Source organism: Ailuropoda melanoleuca, chromosome 2, assembly GCF_002007445.2.
Source record: "Ailuropoda melanoleuca isolate Jingjing chromosome 2, ASM200744v2, whole genome shotgun sequence".
In the NCBI taxonomy this organism is placed as follows: domain Eukaryota; kingdom Metazoa; phylum Chordata; class Mammalia; order Carnivora; family Ursidae; genus Ailuropoda; species Ailuropoda melanoleuca.
In genome coordinates, this window is record NC_048219.1 from 153259785 (window position 1) to 153281966 (window position 22182).

Sequence of the window (22182 nt, forward strand, 5' to 3'; positions counted from 1 at the left end):
TTCATATGTGGAATTTAAGAAACGAAACAGGACCATAGGAGAAGGGAGGGAAAAATAAAACAAGATGAAATTGGAGAGGGAGACAACCATAAGAGTTTTAATCATAGAAAACAAACTGGGGGTTTCTGGAGGTAGGTGAGGGGTAACTGGGTGATGGACATTAAGGAGGGCATGTGAGGTACTGAGCAGTGGGTATTATATAAGACTGATGAATCACCAAATTCTACCTGTGAAACTAATAATACACTATATGTTTATTAATTGAATTTAAATTTTAAAAATGTAAACCAAATAAAATTAAAAATAAATAAATGAATAATCTTCAAGTTATAATTATGAACAAATACCATCATCTTACATTCAAACGAAGTCTTGCCAGTACCTGTTTATTGGTCGTGATGTGAATTAATGGAATTCTTACACATTGCTGATGGCAGCGTAAGTTGTAAGGATTTAGGAAAATAACAGTATGATTTTCTAGAGCTCAGAAATCTGCTTGCCACTATGTAGAATTGTTTTTTTGTTTTTGTTTTTGTTTTTGCTCTTCCAAATAACCTTTGACAGGAGAATGGTTAAATATATTGTGGATTTAATATATGATGAGATACTACTTAACAGTCAAAATTACCTTCAGCTATTTCCAACAGCATGGATGAATCTTAACAAGAGTGTTGAACAGAAAGCAAATCTCAGAAGGATACATATGACCTCACTTTGATGTAAATGTAAGAGGAAAAGCAAACTGAAAAATACATTGTTTAAGGACAAATATACGATATAGTGAAATACTGAAAACGAACAAGGGAACGGTGTCCTTAAAAATATAGGCTTGTGATTACCTCAGAGAAGGAAGGTCAAGGGAAGAAACAATAAGGGAACACTAGGTACCTTAAGCATTATTGGTGATGTTCTAGTTATTTTGAGTGTGGAGTGTCTGTTTAATTAACATGCCTCATATATTTTTGTATGACTCAAGTATTCTATTATAAACAAAATTGATTAAGGGTTCTCACTGAATAACAAATCTTTTCAGATACTCATTCTTATATAAGCAGTTTTTCAGAGTTTTGGTAGAATTGGATCAGGGTTGAATATGGCTGGCTTTGTGTTGTACACTTACAGATTTCTTTAGATAGTTTGATGTCATAGATTGATGTTACCATTGATTGGAAGCTTTTCTGTCTCTAGGATGAATCCGAATTTAGAGACAAACTCACTCCGATTACTGTTTTTATGGAGTATCGATTGGATTACAGAACAGCTGCTGATGTGACAGGCTTGCAACCCATTCTTAACCAGTTCACTCCCGCCAACATTAGTCGACAGGTACTGGACTATCTGTACTTATCACTAATTTTATACTTTAATTTTTTAAAGTCTTAAAATTCATCTTTTTAAATATCATATGGGATTCCTTTTAAAATGTTGGGTTTCTAGTCAAAGAAGTCAGAGGAAGGAATCTGAATGTTCAGGTCAGAGATACTTGAAGCCACTCAGAACTTAGTTATATGCAGAGAAAGACGGGGTCATATTTCATATACATAAAACAGTAAAATAGTTCAAGGAAAACAAAGTGCCAGTGCGTTTACATAATATTTTAGTATTTTGCTAAACAAGTTTTATGTCTATGTTTTCTTTGATTTGCATTTTAACTGTAAAAAATAGTATATGTGTACACATATGCAACCTCTTACATCCATGTCATTTAAATCGCGTATACTGTTGTTTCATTCCAGTTCAATTGACAGTTAAGATCTGTATCCTGTAATTTTATTCTGTGTAGCTGCGTATCCGTATGAGTTGGAAGAGGAAGCCTTTCATTATTTTCCCCCTTTAAATCATTTTCTCTCTTATTTTGGTCTGCTCCTGGGCTTGAATATTAACAAAGACAAACCGAGAATGACTTCCTCTTTTTCTTCTTTCTTCTTTTAAAAATTGTTGGATTCCTTCTTTCACATTCTCCCCAACCTCTTCTGCTACTTCTCACTTTCTCTCTCTTTTGGATTTTCCGTACTGCTCTAGCCTCCAGATTTGAAGGGAGAAAATTCAGGTTTTTGCTTATTTCACACATCCTGGATTGGTTAACATCAGTGCTTCTAGTGCCTTTTCCTTTATCTCCTTCCAAATGGCCGTGCATATGCTGGACTCATTTTGTCCAGTTTCCGTTCCCTTTGGTCTGCCTCTCAGAATTGCTGCTGTGTACCCATAGCTCCTTATTCTTTTACACTCTGCAGCCGTATTCCCATGATGTTGGTAAAGTTTTGTTTGCAACCAGAAATTCCAAAAGGGAAATTTGTTTTGCTCAAGATCACACAACTTAGCTAGCAGCGTCAGGTTCATGCTGAATCCTCTTTTCTTTTCTTCTTTTTTTAATCTTCATTTCTTAACTGTACTTTCTCTTCTATATAACACTTCATTCCAGAATCATAACAACTTAATTGGAGATAGAACTAAAAGGTTCCAGCTAATTGTATTATATCCTATGAATGTTTTTCTTGTTTTTCATTCTTGACTAGCTACACTGATCTATTCATAAGTAAGCAGCCATGGGGCTCCTGGGTGGCTCAGTCGGTTGAGCATCTGACTCGATTTCGGCTCAGCTCATGATCTTATGGTCCTGGGATTGAGCTCTGTGTTGGGCTCCATGCTCATTGGGCGCTCTGCTTGAAGATCTCTCCCTCTCCCTCTGCCCCTCCCCCCACTCGCTCACACGTGTGTGCACATGCCCTCTCTCTCTAAAATAAATAAATCTTAAACAAAAAAGTAGCCATGATACTTTTTACATTCAGGTATTCAAACATGTTGAGTGTATATAAATATATTTGTGTTTATGTATATTCACATACATCCACATATACATTGATTTATATGGATTTACACTGCATATATGTCCTATATTTGGTATTTTTTCATGTAGAAAAAATAAAATGCTTTTTTCTAGGCCCATATTCTCCTTGACTGTGGTGAAGACAATGTCTGCAAACCCAAATTGGAAGTTTCTGTAGATAGGTAAGTTTTGCTGCAAACAATAGTATAACAAAAAATTTAAGTGAAAGAACACACTTTTCTGTTCAAAGCAATAGTATATTTTAATGTGAACTAGTTATACTGGAGGATAATTCGTGATTTTCTGTAGTAGTAAACTATCAGTATTGAACTTTAAAAACATATGCACTGTTTTCACTACTTGCCTAGGTTGACAGATCTATTTCCATGCAGGATGAGTAGTGTTACAAAGTAAATTATATCCTCATAAAGATATATTTCATTGTAGATACCTTGTTAACTGAAGGAATCTGATTAGTATTTTATGATATATAAATTTTAAAGAATATTGTGAGAATGATGACAGTGATTAATTCAACTTTTAGAAAAAAAATCAGGGAATTAATAAGTACCTACAAAGAGATACAAAATTACTTCAGTCATAGATATGACTGGTAGTGATATATTAGTGGCATTAGTTCTCTTTTTTATTGAGAGAAGCATTGGATTTGCACCCAGTGTGCTATTTCCAGTTTCCTGTTGAGCTGTGAAATAGCCTTAAAATATCTTGAGACACTGTTGAACATGTCAGTGCTATGTATTTCTCTTGTTTCTTTGAACAACCATGCTCTCCCCGTGCAGTTTTTTTTTCATCGTCTAGATTTGTATTAACTTGTAGTGATCAAAAGAAGATCTATATTGGGGACGACAATCCTCTGACATTGATTGTTAAGGCACAGAATCAAGGAGAAGGTGCCTATGAAGCTGAGCTCATCGTTTCCATCCCTCCCCAGGCTGATTTCATCGGGGTTGTCCGCAATAGTGAAGTAAGCAAGCTGCCTCTTTAAAAATCGAAAAGCACTCATAGGTCTCATTAACATTAATGAGTTACTCCCCTATTTAGTGTAGTATAAGCTTAGCTATTCTACTTAAGTCTAAATTGCTAGGTATTAGAGTGCCTATCTTACATAACTCCTTTCAAGCCTAATACTTTGCATAATGCATTGATAGGACATTTTTAGAATTGCTAGCTAAGTGCCTGAAACAAGGTCAGATAGATAAAGTGTCTTAGCCTGTCCATCAAATAATTTGTTAGGGGTAATAAGGTTATGCATCTAAATCCTCTATGGATCTTTCAGAAACACCTCTACATTTATATGTGCAATTGTACCCAATTCTGGCTTCTTCCATACCCACTCCCCATTTGCTCAAGTGGATGGATATATTTTTAAAACAAGAAACTTAACTATCCAACTGCATGATATTGTCTAGGAATTTTATAGTGTTTTTTTTTTTTTTGGTCATTAATTTATTTTCCTTTTGATCTTTTTTGTTTGTTTGTTTTTGGTCTATCAAAGGCTTTAGCAAGACTTTCCTGTGCATTTAAGACAGAAAACCAAACCCGCCAGGTGGTGTGTGATCTTGGAAACCCAATGAAGGCTGGAACTCAAGTAAGATATTTTAACTAAATGGATTTTTTTCTTTTAAAGAAAAAATTTCTATGGTTTTTCCATAGAAATTTTTTGTGTAAATACTTCAGAATAGTGTCTTTAAGTTGGTTTTGATTTAGAATGTAATGATTAGCAGAGTTTGTTTGATTTTGACTAAGATAATAAAATAATGGATTGTGCTGTTATACTGTATTCAATAAGCAGTGTTCACACTGCCTTCAGTTTGCTAAATGGATTGAGAACATGGGTTAAACTAAGGACTAAAATTGTAACTCTGATATTTTTACCTAATGCTTTAATGAATCCTTAAAGCTATTTTGACAAATAATAAGACTGTCCTTATTAAGTATGATAGAATTTTCTCATGAATTTGAAACTTTCTGTCGTCATCCCAAATAGAATCAAAGAGCATCTTAGTTGGATCAGGCTCCCTTGAGGTGGAGAAGGGAGCCCAGGAGCTTGAGAAAATGCACTTAATGGGTTGCTTCTGAAATGCTCTAAAAAGTAAACATATATCTGGAGAATTCTTAGTATCAAGGAAAAATGGGAGTATATTTCATCTTAACGTTTTTTCTTTTTCTTCTTTTTTTTTTCTATAAAATTTCATTATAGCACAAAGACTTTGATAGTTTGAAGATCTGTGATAATATGGGGTTACATAGTCCATATTTATGTTTCCTGTTAGATATTGTTTAAAGGTACAGACTTGCAACTAATAGTAAATAAGTCTTAGAGATCTAATGCACAGCATAGTGAATATAAACAATATTGTATTACAATCATCAACCTTGTTCAGGTGCCTGGGTGGCTCAGTCAGTTAAGTGTCTGACTCCTGGTTTCGGCTCAGGTCATGATCTCAGGGTCATGAGATCGAGCCCTGCGTTGGGCTCGGTACTCAATGTGGGGTCTGCCTGTCCCTTTTCCCCTGCTCCTTCCCCCAGTGCTCTCTCTCTCTCAAATAAATAAGTAAATAAAAATCTTAAAAAACAATTTTTAACCTTGCTAAGAGACCAGATCTTTATTCCAACCATAAAATGGAAATGATAATTTTGTGACATGATAGAGATGCAAGTCCTCCGAATTGAATTTTTCCACATGTATATAACAATGTTTCATTAACAAGCGAATACATTTTTCTTTTTCTTTTTCTTTTTCTTAAATTTATTTATTTGACAGAGAGAGAGATGGCCAGAGAGAGAGGGAACACAAGCAGGGGAGTGGGGAGGAAGAAGCAGGCTCCCAGCAGAGCAGGGAGCCCGATGTGGGGCTCGATCCCAGAATCCTGGGATCATGCTCTGAGCCGAAGGCAGACACTTAACGACTGAGCCACCCAGGAGCCCCTGAACATATTTTTCTATGTTCTCATTCTCTCCAGCCTTCTCACTCACAACTTATCCAGTGTGGATAATTTCAAGTTATTTCAAGTGGCCTGCTCCAGGCTTTATAAAGTGAGAGGCAGTTTCATGAACTCCCCCAGGAGTTTCATTTTTGTGTATCATAAATGATCCCCAAGAAGCCTGCTTTCTCTTACCTTGTTAACTCAGTTATTTTCTTTAAGAACAATTTTCCCCTGCAGGAATTGGGATGATTGTTGTCAGTGGAGTTGGGATAGGCGTAGAGAAGTTCTAATTCTAGCCCTACCTCTCATGCCTTGTGTACCCAGGTTCTCTCCCTCCTTAAACCCATTCATTCTTCCTTCCTGCTCCATTAACACAAGTTCAGTTGCTAACTTCCTGTCACCAAATCAGTGTGTACAATTGCTGTCCCTTCATCGAATCAACAGATACTCAAATTTGTGTTTTTTATAAAGTTAATATTAGGTATTATTATGAAGAGATAAAATTATGTTAATAATTAAGTAGGCTCCTTTATGATTGGCCCATGTATCTAAAATAAAAGAGATCCGGTAGAAGATCAGATTAATTAAATTATCTTTGTTAGTTTTCAGTTTTATTATAAGCTCAGAAAAACCCTATTTTAACTCTTTTTTTATTTGGCCATTGGAATTTAAATTTCATTGATTAGACATTGTTTTAATTAACATTACTATCCCTTCGTCCCTCTTCAGCTCCTAGCTGGTCTTCGTTTCAGTGTGCACCAGCAATCAGAGATGGATACTTCTGTGAAATTCGATTTACAGGTCCAAAGGTATGGAAACAACTTTTTTTTTTTTTAAAGATTTTATTTTTATTTATTTGACAGAGATACAGACAGCCAGCGAGAGAGGGAACACAAGCAGGGGGAGTGGGAGAGGAAGAAGCAGGCTCATAGCTGAGGAGCCTGATGTGGGGCTCGATCCCATAACGCCGGGATCATGCCCTGAGCCGAAGGCAGACGCTTAACCGCTGTGCCACCCAGGCGCCCCTGGAAACAACTTTTTTAAGTTCGTAATGACTATTGAGGAAATGTTATTTGTCATAAACATATTATGTAATATATTCTAAATGTTATGGAATGGAATAGACTAAAATTTCAGTACTTGAGTATATCATTTTTTATTATTATTTTTATTTTTTATTTTTTAAATTTTATTTTTAAAATTTCACTTACAGTGTTTTTCAGGTTGATTATCCCATTTTTTAAAATAAAATAATATTCATTGTTTTGTATAAATATTAATGTAGTAAATACTAAAAATATGGAAAATCTAGAAACATACAGAAAGAAAATAATAATTACCCATACTCTTGTGAACATTTTGTTATATGTCATATCAGTTTCTTTTACAGAATAAGGTTCTTTTTTTTTTTTTTTTAACCTGAACACATCTTTATATGCTTAACCATTTCCTTATTGGTGGACATTTAAGTTGCATCTAATTTTTTTTAAGATTTTATTTATTTTGAGAGAGAGAGAGAGAGCTGGCAAGCAGGGGGAGGGGCAAAGGGGGAGGGAGAGAATCTCAAGCAGGCTCGGCACTGAGGATGGAGCCCAACTTGGGGCTCAATCTCATGACCATAAGATCATGACCTGAGCTGAAATCAAGAGTTGGACACTTAAGCCACCCAGGCACTCCTGCCTCTAATTTTTTTTCAAACTAAATGAACATCTTTGTAGAAAATATGTTTTTCATTTTTTATTATACCATTTTTAAAGCAGTATTGCTATCATAAGAATAATTTATTGTTAGTTTTGAGCTTGTAAAACAAAAGTAAAAGAAGTAAAATTTGTAATTAAATGCTAATGAAAATTATTTAATAAGTTTTTCCTTTCTTTGTTGCTTTTAATTTGTTCATTTTTAGTTTCACTGCATTTGCCTCTGTATGTCTCTGATGATGGTCATGTTCAGTTCAGACCTAAATATATTTTTTTCTTTTTCAGCTCCAACCTCTTTGACAAAGTAAGCCCAGTTGTGTCTCACAGAGTTGACCTCGCTGTCTTAGCTGCTGTTGAGATAAGAGGGTCAGTATGATTACTGAGTGGAGTGTCTCATTCTTGTTTGTGAGTTTTAAACTGCTTTAAAATGCAGTTACTATTAAAAGCAACTACGAGGCTCAGTAGCTTCTTTTGGGAAGTATCCCTCCAAGTTTCATGGTAGTTTTACTGGAGCTATAGCTTCTGTAGAAATAAGGTCCTAGGTGTATTCCAAAGCCCCAAATATTTATTTGGTAACCCTCTGGAAATTAACCAGATGTGACAACAGCAGGCACAAAACAAGTGTGTTGAACTTTTATGCAGATTCCTTTACCTGTTCACCTGTTACATTAGATTCAATAAAGAGTAGTTTATGTGCAGGTTCATGTTCACGTCCACATATACATATAGCTTTTTTTTTTCTTTTAAATATGTATTTTTTTAATTAGTTCTGATTTGATTCATTTGGATACAGGGTACTTTTGAAAATGAACTGGCCATATCATTTTGGTATTCATGGTAGGTTTTCTTTGGTCATTGTTTAGAGTCTCAAGTCCTGATCATATCTTTCTTCCAATTCCAAACTGGGAGCATAAGGAGAACCCTGAGACTGAAGAAGATGTTGGGCCAGTTGTTCAGCACATCTATGAGGTTTGCAGTTGTTAGCTTTAACTGATACGTGATAGAGAGGCTTGAAAGAGGAGAACAGATAGGCTACTTATAAAAAACAAGTCTGTTTAATAATGATTATGTAGACTCTGCTTTGTTTAAGGATGTATCAGATTTCTTTGAATTTCTTCCCTATTCAGAAGTTCCTTTTTTGAAGACAGATAGCTTCAAGTGGTTAAAGAATGCACTTTATACAAATTGTTGTCGAAGACCCAATTAGTTCTACTTGAGTAAAAGCAATAGGTCGTCATTGAGTATTTTTATATGGACATTTTGCAGTTCTAACTAAAAATGGAAAGAGCCTGTAGCAGATCATCAAAATTTTTTTTCTGTAGGAAGAAAATTTTCTATGCCATCTTTCATTTGAAAACTTTTTCGTATTTTCCTCTTGTTTATATTTTCATCTGGACACATACTGCCCTATAATAGAGACAAATGTTGAGCTTGCCTGGTAATGATCATGTTGTAATGTCCGAGTAACTATGGAACCTCTGCTATTATTCAGATCCTTTGCTAGTGATTCCTAAAGTTGATGTAGGGGGAGGATTACGGAATAGATTTTTGGTCAAAGTATTTACATTTTCTTTTCCCCATTAGCTGAGAAACAATGGTCCAAGTTCATTCAGCAAGGCAATGCTAAATCTTCAGTGGCCTTACAAATATAACAATAACACTTTGTTATACATCCTTCAATATGATATTGATGGGCCAATGAACTGCACTTCAGATATGGAGATCAACCCTTTGAGAATTAAGGTAATGTGCTTAATAGCAACTTTTATTATGATGATATTTAATGCTTTTCTTTTTAAATCTATGACAGAAATGCATGAAATAAAATATTTATTTATCTTTAAAGATTTTTTTTATTTATTTGAGGGAGAGAGAGAGATCATGAGCAGGGGGAAGGGTAGAAGGAGAAGCAGACTCCCCGCTGAACAGGGATCCTGATGCAGGGCTCAATCCCAGGACCCTGGGATCATGACCTGAGCCGAAGGCAGACACTTACCCAACTGAGCCACCCAGGTGGCCGAAATAAAACAGTTATTTTAATATAAACCCACTGTACAAAAATATTTTACTTCATAACCAGTACACTGAGGATTAAATTGTTTATTTGTATAACAAGGATTATTTCCTTACTCCGAGAAGTCCTAATGAATCATATATTTATGGAGAGACCCAGTTTGACTTTGGTTCCATTGCATTGTGGTTTATCCACATATGATATTGTATCAGGGGCGTTTTGTTGTTGAAAGTTTTGTCTTTGGAAAAAGATCTAACATTTTACTTAACCTGGCTCTATTGACTTCCATGACTTAGAAAAATGTCATTTTGTGGAATTCTATGCTTTTGGAGATAGCCCTCTCCATCCTAGCACACGTATTTGGATAAGAAGCTATTGCCCAATTTGGACCAAGGAGAGTTAAGAAAACAGAACTAAAGTTTCTTTTGAGATGATATATACTCATGATTGACACTCATCACAGATGTGCACTGTGAAATTTCAGGCTGTTTCCCTGTTAATCAGTCTCCCCCCTAGCCGTGCAAGGGAGAGGAAAATCATGGCTAGACAGAGGTAACTTTACACATATCAAAGACTCTAATCTTTATTCTCTGTGCTTACTTTCCACCACTATTAAGTGGTGAAGTTGTCCTAACACATTTTCAATCACCATGTTTTAATCACATATAGCAGTTTATGCGAAAATGTCAGTGCAAAATGTTTTCCACTATTATACACAGCCAGTTTCTCTGTAACCCTAGATCTCAAATTCGCAAACCGAAAAGAATGACACAGTTCCTGGGCAAGGTGACCGGAACCATCTCATCACCAAGCGGGATCTCACCCTCAGTGAAGGAGATGTTCACACTTTGGTAAGCGCCACTTCAACAACAAGCACTTTAAACATTTAAAAATAAGTGATTATAGAACTGATGCCAAAGAACATTTCAAAAATAACAACAGCTGTGCTTGGAAGAACTACATATATTTTTATACTATTCACTCCTTTTACTTGCCTTGTTGCTAGTCAAATTAACGCTAATTTTGCTTCAAATGATCTATCTTTGTAGATTGCTAATAACAGTATTTTATGTTCCAGTTTATTTTCCGGCTGTACTCTAACTGATCTCTTTTTTGACCTCATCCTTATCTTGGAGGCTTTAGTGCAATATTGCAAGAAAAACCCAGGGGGCCTAAACAAAAATATCTTACAAGAATAGTTAGCATTATGAACAACTTTCGTTGAGTCAGCCTGTGTAATGACTTTAACGTTATAAAGTGGCTTATCATTTAAGTTTTTGAAATTTAACAGATCTGCAAACCATCAGCTGGCGGGGAATCCGGTATAGTGTTTATATTCATTAGCGAGCACCGGTTACATTCACATCACCAAATTCCATAGGCCTTCTTAGTTTTCATCCACCTCAACTCTTCGGTGACTTTTGGCACAATTAATCACTTCTTTCTTTGTGAAACACTCCTCGTTCACTTCTAAGACACTACTCTCTTGGTTCTTCACCTGTCACAACTAGCTACTTCTTAATCTTCATTTCCAGACCTTTAATTCTATAGAGTATTTCAGGGCTCACATCTCACATTTCTTACGTGCTCCACGTACATTCATTCATTAGATCTGTGCCGTCCAGTATTACTGACACCAGACACATTTCAAGTAGCCACACGTGGCTACTACTTTGGGAAGCAGAGATATCTCCATACTGATGATTTCTATCATTGTAGGAAGCTCTAATCAGACAATGCTATACTAGAGGACATGATTCACTCTCATGGTTATAAATACTATCTCTGTGTGGGTGACTTCAATTTATATTCCTAACCTGATCCTATGCATTCAACTCCAGACTCCATTATCCAACTGCCTACTGGAACTCCTCTTTAATATTTAGTAGTAATCTTAAACTTAATTCTAAGAATGTACCCCTGAGTTTTCCCAATTCTGTTCGTTCGTTCTTTCTTTCTTTCTTTCTTTCTTTCTTTCTTTCTTTCTTTCCTTCCTTCCTTCCTTCCTTCCTAAGATTTTATTTATTTGACAGAGAGAGACAGCGAGAGAGGGAACACAAGCAAGGGGAGTGTGGGAGGGAGAAGCAGGCTTCCCACCGAGTAGGGAGCCTGATGCGGGGCTCGATCCCAGGACCCTGGGGTCATGACCTGAGCCAAAGGCAGATGCTTAATGACTGAGCCACCCAGGCGCCCCGCAACTCTGTTCTTTCTGCAGTGTTCTGCATTTTAGTAATTCTCTGTCTACCTGGGAATTGTGCTTGACTCCTTTTTCTCTCAAATCTCACATCCTATATATTAGCAAATTCTATCAATATCTACTTTCAAATTACCCTGCACCTGGCCCCTTCTCAGCAGCTATACCACTGCTACCATCTCACCCAGGCCACCTTCCTCTCTCACTTGGATTATTGCCAGACTTCTAGTTGGAATCCATATTTGTCTTTTTCTCCACTACAGTTTATTTGCCAAACAGGAGCCATAGTGATCCTTTTGAATGGAGAACAGGTCATGTTGCTCCAGTGCCTTCCCATCTAAGTCAGAGAGGAAGCCAGGGCATGCAAAGCCTTGAAGCCCAGCAAGATCAAGGCCCTTACAACTTGCTGGCTACATTTCCTTTCCTCACTCTGCTCCTCGTATTTTGGCCACTTTACTTTTCATTGAACAGACATCCCCAAACATGTTTCTATATCCAGGCTTTGAAAATTATTCTCCCATCTGCCTGGAATGCTCTTTATCCAGATAACCCCGTGGCTTATTTTCCCATTTCCTTCCAGTGTCCTTAAATGGCAGATTATGACAGGACTTCCCTGACAAACCCATGTGAAATAGAAATTACTTTTAACCCTCACCTCACTTTTTGATCCTGTACTCTATCCTCCTACAGAACTACATTAAAAAAAAAAATTGAGATAAAACTTACATAATGTCAAATTCACCATTTTAACCATTTTAAAGTATACAATTGAGTGAGTTTTAGTGTATTCATAACATTGTGCAATCACCACCATTATCTAATTCCGAAACATTTTCATCGCTTCAAAGAGAAATACTGTATGCATTACACGGTGATTACTCATTCTTGCCTGCTACCAGTCCCGGGCAACCACTGATCTGCTTTCTGTCTCTTAAGGATTTGTCTATTCTGGACATTTCATATAAATGAAATCATACAATATGTGGCCTTTTGTGTTTGGCTTCTTTGACTCAGCATAGTATTTTTTTTTTTTAAAGATTTTATTTATTTATTTGACAGAGATAGAGACAGCTAGCGAGAGAGGGAACACAAGCAGGGGGAGTGGGAGAGGAAGAAGCAGGCTCATAGCAGAGGAGCCTGATGTGGGGCTCGATCCCGTAATGCCGGGATCACGCCCTGAGCCGAAGGCAGACGCCCAACCACTGTGCCACCCAGGCGCCCCTCAGCATAGTATTTTTAAGGTTCACCATGTTATAGCATGTAGTAGCACTTCAGTCATTTTTTATGGGTGAATAATATTCCATTCTATGGATATATGACATTTTGTTTGTTCATTCATTGGTTGACGAACATTTAGATTGTTTCTACCTTTTCTTTATTTTGATATACCGTTATATATCTTTTTAGTGCCATTATGAGCATTCATGTACATGTTTTTATGTGGACATGTTTTCAGTTCTCTTAGGACTAATCCTAGGAGTGCAGTTGGTAGGTCATATGGGAACTCTGTTTAACTTTTGAGAAACTACCAAACTTTTCCAAAGTGGTTGCACCATTTTACATTCTCAACCAGCAATGTATGAGTATTTCAACTTTTTCACATATGCCATTACTTGCTATTGCTTTAAAAAAAAGAATCTTTTTATTTTGTTTTATGGTCATCCTTGTCGGTGTGGAGTGATATCTCATTGTGGTTTTATTTGTGTTTCCCTGATGACTAATGGCGTGGAGCATCTTTTGAGTTGCGTATCTTCTTTTGAGAAGTGTCTCTTCAAATCCTCTGCACGTTTTTGTTTGTTTGTTTAAATTTTATTTATTTATTTTAGAGAGAGAGCAGGGGGGGAGGAGCAGAGGGAGAGGGAAAAGGAGGGGGAAAGAATTCCAAGCACTCTCTACTGAGCGTGGAGACCAACACAGGGTTTGATGCCGTGACCCCAAGATCATGACCTGAGCTGAAACCAAGAGTCAGTTACTCAACCAGCTGAGCCACCCAGGCTCCCCATTTTGCCCTTTTTTTTTTTTTTTAAGATTTTATTTATTTATTCGACAGAGATAGAGACAGCCAGCGAGAGAGGGAACACAAGCAGGGGGAGTGGGAGAGGAAGAAGCAGGCTCATAGCGGAGGAGCCTGATGTGGGGCTCGATCCCATAACGCCGGGATCACGCCCTGAGCCGAAGGCAGACGCTTAACCGCTGTGCCACCCAGGCGCCCCCGTTTTGCCCATTTTTAAATTCGGTTGATTGCCTTTGTTGTTAAGTCGTAAACAGTTCTTTATATATTCTGGATACTTCCCTTTTCAGAGCTATTATTGCACATATTTTCTCTCATTCTGTAAGTTGTCTTTTCACTTTCTTGATAATATCTTTGCATCTTTGATGCAAAAATTTTTCGAATTTGAGGAAGTTCAGATTTGTCAAGTCTCTTTTCTTCTTTTGTTGCTTCTACTTTTGCTGTCACAGTTAAGAAACCATTGCCTAACCTGAGATCCTGAAAATTTACACCTAAGTTTTTTAGTTTTCTAAATTTTATACTTTTGACTCTTACATTGATCTATACATGTATCTTTATGCCAGTACCAAATTGTTTTGATTATTTTAGCTCTGCAGTAAATTTTGAAATTGGGAAGTGTAAGTCCTCCAGCATTTTCTTCCTTTTCAAGATTGTTTTAGCTATTTGGGGTTCTTTGCAATTCTGTCTGAATTTTAGGATCAGCTTGATCATTTTTACAGAAAAGGTAGTTGAAATTTTGGTAGCAGTTTTATTGGATCTGTAACAATTTAGGAATGATGTCATCTTAATAATTTTAAGTCTTTCAGTTCTTGAACATGAATATCTTTCCATTTATTTAGGTCTTCTTTCATTTCTTTCAAAAATATTTTGTACTTGTAAGTGTATGCAAGTCTTACACTTTCTTGGTTAAATTACTTCTATGTATTTTAGTCTTTTGGGATGCTCTTTGAAATAGAATTGTTTACTTAATTTCATCTTCAGAATTTTCATTACTGGTATATAGAAATACAAGTTATTTATATATCATCCTTGTGTTCTGTGCCTTTTCTGTACTTGTTTATTAGTTCCAATAGTTTTATTGTGGATTCTTTAGTGTTTTTTGTATATAAGATCCTGTCATCTGTGAATAGAGATAGCTTTACTTCTTCTTTTCCAATTTGGATACCTTTTATTTAGTTTTTTTCTTGCTTAATTGTACTGGTAGGGCCTTCTGAACAATTCGAATAAAAGTGTCACGAATGGGCGCTGTTGTCTTGTTTCTGATCTTAGGAGGAAAGTATTTGTTCTTTCACCATTAAGTATGATATTAGTTACCGGCTTTCACAGATGGCCCTTCCTCAGATCAAGGAAATTTGGTTATTCCTCATCATCAACGGGAAGTACCACTTACTAGATAGCATTGTTGTGACTATGCATGTGACATGTCTAATGCAGTTTGACCAGAACATTACAAAGAGGTCATTATTTCCTATCTTTGACTGCCTGCCTTCCATTTACTGATAAAAACACTGAATGTAGCAAAGACTGTCAGCATGCCACTTGATTTTTACAGATCTGATATGAAGTAGCTGTTCAAGATTGATTCTGTTTCTTTTTCTTTTCTGTAGGCATATTATGATCTGATTTTTATGTCCTGCCCTAATCATCATGCTCTGGGTTTAACTAAAGAATATTAACTTCTAGAAAAATGTTGACTTCTAGAATCCTAGAATATTCTAGAAGAATGTTGATTTCTGGCCATAAAAATGCATCTTTTAATATTTAGTTCTTATCCTTGTATAACAAATAACATTAAAACCAACCCCTTTATGCAACTAATGAATCATTGAACACTACATCAAAAACTAATGATGTGCTATATGTTGGCTAACTGAACATAATAAAAAAAAAAAAAAGAAAACCAACCCTTTTTATTTATTTATTTATTTATTTATTTTTAAAAGATTTTATTTATTTATTTGACAGAGATAGAGACACCCAGCGAGAGAGGGAACACAAGCAGGGGGAGTGGGAGAGGAAGAAGCAGGCTCATAGCAGAGGAGCCTGATGTGGGGCTCGATCCCATAACGCCGGGATCACGGCCCTGAGCCGAAGGCAGACGCTTAACCGCTGTGCCACCCAGGCGCCCCTATTTATTTATTTTTTTAAGTAGGCTCCATGCCCAGTATGGAGCCCAATACAATTGGGATTGTCCTCACAACCCTGAGATCAAGACCTGAGCTGAGATTGAGTCCAATGCCTAACGAAGTAAGCCACTCAGGCGCCCCAAAACCAACCCCTTTTAACAAAAAGCATTCATAGACTCCACTATTAGCCTATCATTTTAAACATTATTCTTATAAGGGCAAAAGAATCTGGATCATCTCTTTAGCTTTCACATAAAACAGCTAACATGTCTAATTTTCATATGTTGAAGAGATGATACAAAGACCTTTTCTTGTAAGTAAAGAATTTGTTTTCCAGGGTTGTGGAATTGCTGAGTGCTTGAAGATTGTCTGCCAAGTTGGACGACTAGACAGAGGAAAGAGTGCCATCCTGTATGTAAAGTCCCTGCTGTGGACTGAGACCTTTATGAATGTAAGTAGACCGATAACAGTATTTGCCAGTCTATCCATTTTCTCCAAGACATGAAAAAGGCCTCACATCTAGGAAATCATTTCACGTTATTTCCATACAGAAAGAAAACCAGAATCATTCGTACTCTCTGAAGTCATCTGCTTCTTTTAACGTCATTGAATTTCCTTATAAGAATCTTCCAATTGAGGATATCTTCAACTCCACATTAGTAAGTTATTGATTTGGGGAAATGGAATAAATCCATTCAGTTCAATGCCATAGATATATTTTTATTTTATTTTAAATAATGACGCCTTAACTATTTTGATAATTTAAAAGTTATTTGACAGGCCTATACCCTAGTTTAATATTAATTTACTCCCTCATCCCAGAATTATTAAAGGTAGAGGTTTTACTTTAGCATCCCTATGTAAAAGATTTCATGGGAGGGAATTTGGGGAATTTTCCCCCACAGAGTTAGAAAGTTGGAAATTAACTATAATAGATGAAGGCTAAAGATTTTAAAGATCTATAATTTGAGGATTAAAAATGGGACTAATACATCAAAGCTGGATTTGATTATTTAAAAATCACTTCAAAGGTACCTTGAAGTTAACGTGCTGTTGGGAATTTTATGTGCATACGTGCATGCTATCGATACCAAATATGTAGTCACAGATTATCATATACAAGAAAAAAAATGTGAATACCATTAAAACAAAATGTGTAGGCATTCAGACATTTGTTGAGTGATTCAGTGAACTATTTTTAAAACTCAAAACCTTTTTTCCCCCCAACAGGTCACCACTAATGTCACCTGGGGCATTCAGCCCGCTCCCATGCCTGTGCCCGTGTGGGTGATCATTTTAGCAGTGCTAGCAGGATTGCTGTTACTGGCTGTTTTGGTATTTGTAATGTACAGGGTAAGTAATGGACTTAGGAAGAGCAGGAGGAAGGAGAAGCCGAAGAAAAGGGTAAGGGAGGAAGGGGAAGAAGGAAGAATAGAAAAGCAGGGGAGGAAGAAAGGGAACTTTAATGATGCATGATGAGCACCGTATATTTGAAGGGAGAAAAGTTGTATGAAGTGTCCCTCACATTTTCTTGGTGATAATACAGTCACTTAGTACTTTTAATTTTCTTCACTGATGTGGCAGTAATGTTAGTTTGTCTTCAACTAACAGATGGGCTTTTTCAAACGTGTCCGGCCCCCTCAAGAAGAACAAGAAAGGGAACAGCTTCAACCTCATGAAAATGGTGAAGGAAACTCAGAAACTTAACTGTGATTTTTAAGTTATGCTCATCCTAACCCATTAGAATTACCAACTTCCTTATAGGTTTCAGTTTCTTTCTCGAGGAATAAAATTCCAAGACTGTACTGCTGATGGTGCCCGTTGGTATTAACCACAAAACGAGAGCAATATTTGTCAGCCTTTTTGTAATAATTAAGTTCAGACGTACGTGTGATACACACCCACTGACTTGTGTTTTTATTATTTAAATAGTAAAATTTCAAGTGATAGTTCTTCAGTGTACATAAGACAGGTAGTGCCTGAGTTACCACTTTATATAAAATAGTACCTCCTACAATTACTGTTCCTGATTTTGTATGTTGATTTTGTTTGTTGTTGCTTTTGTTGTATTAAAGCAATCCGTATTTGGACCTTAAGATCCACCTCTTTTGTACAGGAACTTATTGTTAGTATACATTACACTACAGTTGAGTTTTTAAGCTACTAACTTTATTACTGCATGAACTTGGATTTTAATATTACCTGTGTGGTAGAACTTCCAAAAAAAAAAAAAAAAAGCATGATCCATCCAAATTCTTTCCTGTAATAGCAAAGATACAGTATTTTTAATATGAAAATTGGGTTCATGCTATTACATTTTTATTTTTGTTTAATCCAGTCTGTTTCCTTACATTTCAATTTGTATGTTTAGGTTCTATTTCAGATCCTTTAAGCCAACCTATACTAAAAACTCTATGATCAAAAATGCCTCTTTTGTGTAATAGTTTAATTTCCACTAATCATCATCATGCTTAAAACCATATGCAGTTGGGAATCATTTCCAAAGTACTTGTATTCCGTTGTATTAGCTGGCTATTTACAATACACACACAAAAAAAGCATTTAAATTAAAAGACTGTAGTTCTTTGATAGAGTTGCTCATTAGTGGTGTGCTCTTAGAGCAAGAATTTTTAGTTGGGATTAATTTATTTTTTCCTATATATGTATTCTTCTTTATATTTCCAAAACTTTACTGAGAATGGGCTAAGATCAATGAGGAATCTTTACAAATTACAGGAACCTGCATCCAACCTTCCAACCCCATGAAAAATGCTTGGAATTGAAATTCTTAAAGTAGCTTCCTGGTTTCCTTCTAGCAATAGCATGATGCTACTCATGTGGGTATTATCTTAGTTTAAGCAAGGTATCATGTGTAAAACCAGTCTCAGCTATCAAAATAACATAAAGGTTACTTTTATAAACAATTCACGTTATTGGGAGCCTTTTAAAACTTTTGTAGTTTTATTAAAATTAATTACTTTTTTTAGGATTTTTATATAAAAATTGCACAGGTGGCACATTGTAGTTTTATATGCCTGTAGAGTGATGTTTCTTCTAGAGGAATATGTGATTTATTCACAGTTCCTCAAGGTCTGGGAATGACTTAATTATACCTATTTTTGTGCAATTACATCATGTTATGCTTTAGAAATTGGGAGTTTAATAGGTTTTTAACTGCTGTCCTCATTAGGCAATGATAAATATTTCCCTTAAATAATTGAATATTTTTCTATGTTTTAAAAAGAATTGAAATTTATCTTGGCATATCTTGTGTTCTAATTCCTTACACAAGTGGCCAAGCTAGAATGTGTTCATAAAAATGAGGGACGTGAGTTATATATGTTAGAACATGACAAGACCCTGTATTTAGCTTTAATGAATCTCAAAATTCATAGGTTTGTAGTATAGATTTTATTAGTAGCTTAAAAGATCTTAGTCATATGCAATAAAAGTATTTTTATTACCAGTTAAGTCTAAAGTTTTTTTAAGAAAAAATATTTTTATCCTAAGGTCTGCCACCAAACAGTCACTAAATTGACAACTTTCACTACCTGTTTTCCCACCTAATAGTAGTCATCCCTGAATGTATATGTTGCATAGAAATTCACTCTTTAGAAAAAAAAAAAAAATGTTACTGTTTGCTTTTGCACAGTCTGTTCCTTTTATGGCCTCAATCTCAAGGTATAATCTTGTAAGGGAGACTGAAGGATGTTGTTGGACGCATGATGTTTTAAGTTCCCTTTTATGAAATGTAGTTTCAAGCAATAGTATTTTCTTTTAAAAAACGAATATGTGTATCTCTACAAAAATACGGTAGAAGGATGATTTGGAAGCTTACGCTTTGAGAAAATGTTTGGGAAAATGTTGGGCTTCTATTTACCCTAAAGCAGCATGTGAATGTATTTGGTTAAAATGTCAAATAATGGTTCGATGAAAACTGTTTTAATTTCCAAACATTTTAAATACTAGTGTGTGTATGATTTATTGAGAATTAAAATCCATTTTGAGTGTAAAATTTTAATAATCTGATCAGTTTGAAAAAACATGAGTGAGATAGAGTATTTAAAGCATTTAATATTCATAAGAAGTATTGATACTGTTGTCGATTCTTCAGAATTGATATTTTGAGAAACATTTGTGTGAGGGATATTCTTTCTTTTTTTCTCCTTTACCTTTCTCTTGTGATGAATTATTATTATAACTGTGATATAGGTCTTCATAATTCTGAAGTGTAAAACAATTAAAACTCTAGTGCCACGATTTTACCTGTTATGAAACTACTACTTCGTAATAAACTCTCATCAATACTTCATATAATGAGAAAATTAAAGTATTAATAAAAGAGACTCTACTTACACTGACTTCCTTAAGAGGGCTGTGGAAGACTTTAGATAGCTAATGATGACCCCAAGAGATATTTAAGTGGCAAAAGTACAGTATATAATAGGTCAGCTGCTTCTTATAAGGCAAACAATCTGTAACTTGATAGACACTTCTGTGTTGCAGAGCATAGTGCCAGGCTTGGAGAAGAATAAGTCATTTTTGAAATACATGTGTATGACCATTGCCTATCTCAATGTCACTTTGTATGTACTCTTGGGTAGTTTGTGTATGTGGTAGTTTGGTAAATAAAAAAAATGTAAAATTCAGAAATTGAATATAGGATCAAAAATGGCAAATAAAATAACTTAATACTCTGTGTTTTGGAGATTAGCCCTTTTAACTTGTTGGTAGGCTAGTTTGAACAATGAACCCCATGCACATATGCTTGTATTTCATTGTAATTTCTGATATATAATGAACTTCTTGGGAGAGGTACCAAATCCTTGATTTTTGTTGTCATTGTTCTCAAGTGCAATATAACAATGTAACCAAACCTAGGTAATTTTCAGAGTCATTGTTAATTCAGTAAACCTAATCTAAACGGAGATTTAAATTTATTAGAATTTTGGTTAGTAAGAAGGAGAGATTCTTCTATGGATATACAAATGAAGTTATTTACCCCCTAAAAGGTACATTCTACATTTTATTTCAGGCTGGACATGACTTATTTCCTACTAGTTTTGAAACACTTAGAAATATCTTAAACTAACTTGGAAGCTATATATATCAAATTAATTTGCTACCTAATAACATAGTAATTTTCTTTGTTTAGCTTCTCTTATGATCACCCACATTGGGTGAGACATAAAACGTGTGTTTTCTAAAATTTGTCATTTGCTGACTTGATTTGAGTTAGTGAAAACTGGTACAGTGTTCTGCTTAGTTTCCAATGTGTAACTTGTGTCTGTTCAATAAATTTGAGCATATGGTGCCACTTTTGTGTATGGACTTTCTATTTTCCTCTGTGACATTTTGGTTTTTTTTTTTTAAATTTTATTTTATTATATTGTGTTAAAATGACTGGATATTTGTATATATTGTGAAATGATCATCACACTAAGTCTAGTTAACATCTGCCAGCATGCATAGTTACTATATATATTTTATAATATATATTTTTATAAATTTTTATAAATATATATATATATTTTTAATGACTTTTAAGATTATTCTCTTAGCAACTTTTAATCATGCAATACAGTATTTCACTATAGTCACCATGGTGTACATTATACCCCCATAACTTATTTATTTTATAACTGGAATATGTAACTTTTGACCCTCTTCACCCATTTCTCCCACCCTCCACCCCATACCTCTGGCAACCACCAATCCATTCTCTGTATCTATAAGCTTGTTTTGTTTTTATTTAATTCCACATATAAATGAGATCATAAGGTATTTCTTTCTCTGACTTATTTCATTTAGCATAACACCCTCAAGATTCACCCATGTTGTCACTAATGGCAAGATTTCATTCTTTCTTATGGCTAAGTAGTATTCTATTGTGTGTGTGTAACACATTTTCTTTGTCCATTCATCCACTGAAGAACACTTACTTCCAGTACTGTATTAAAAGTGGTAAGAGTGGGCATCTTTGTTTTGTTCCTAATCCTGGAGGAAAAGCTTTCAGCTTTCACTATTGAGTATGATGTTAGCTGTGGGCTTGTCATATATGCCTTTATCGTATTGAGGTATATTTCTTCCATATCTGATTCATTGAGAGTTTTTGTTTTTATCGTGAAAGGGTGTTAAATTTTGTCAAATGCTTTTTCTGCATCTATTCAGATGCTCATATGATTTTTATCCTTCATTTTGTTAATGTGGTAGATCATGATGACTGATTTGTGGATGTTGATGGATTTGGTGGAAGGAAGCCTGGTGCATGAGTCCAAGGAGCCGGTCCTGGACCCTGGGTCCACTCGAGCCTGAGTGCATGGGTGCTGGCCTAGTGCTGTGGTGGGCCTAGAGACTGGGGCCGC

General features: G+C 35.5%; 1 protein-coding gene across 2 annotated transcripts in view; it reads left to right on the plus strand.

Moving 5' to 3' along the window:
- ITGAV (integrin subunit alpha V) overlaps window positions 1–21134 on the plus strand; it is a 93135-nt gene extending 72001 nt beyond the window's left edge. For both annotated transcript variants that reach the window (XM_034654827.1, XM_034654826.1), the window contains exons 18-30: window positions 1189–1326; window positions 2942–3009; window positions 3665–3812; window positions 4344–4436; window positions 6505–6584; window positions 7758–7838; window positions 8336–8441; window positions 9057–9215; window positions 10227–10337; window positions 16155–16268; window positions 16369–16476; window positions 17048–17170; window positions 17429–21134. In XM_034654827.1, coding sequence (XP_034510718.1) covers window positions 1189–1326; window positions 2942–3009; window positions 3665–3812; window positions 4344–4436; window positions 6505–6584; window positions 7758–7838; window positions 8336–8441; window positions 9057–9215; window positions 10227–10337; window positions 16155–16268; window positions 16369–16476; window positions 17048–17170; window positions 17429–17524 — 1425 coding nt within the window. In that variant the 3' untranslated portion in view covers window positions 17525–21134. The remainder of the gene's footprint in view (window positions 1–1188; window positions 1327–2941; window positions 3010–3664; window positions 3813–4343; window positions 4437–6504; window positions 6585–7757; window positions 7839–8335; window positions 8442–9056; window positions 9216–10226; window positions 10338–16154; window positions 16269–16368; window positions 16477–17047; window positions 17171–17428) is intronic.
- The last annotated feature ends 1048 nt before the right edge of the window (window positions 21135–22182 follow it).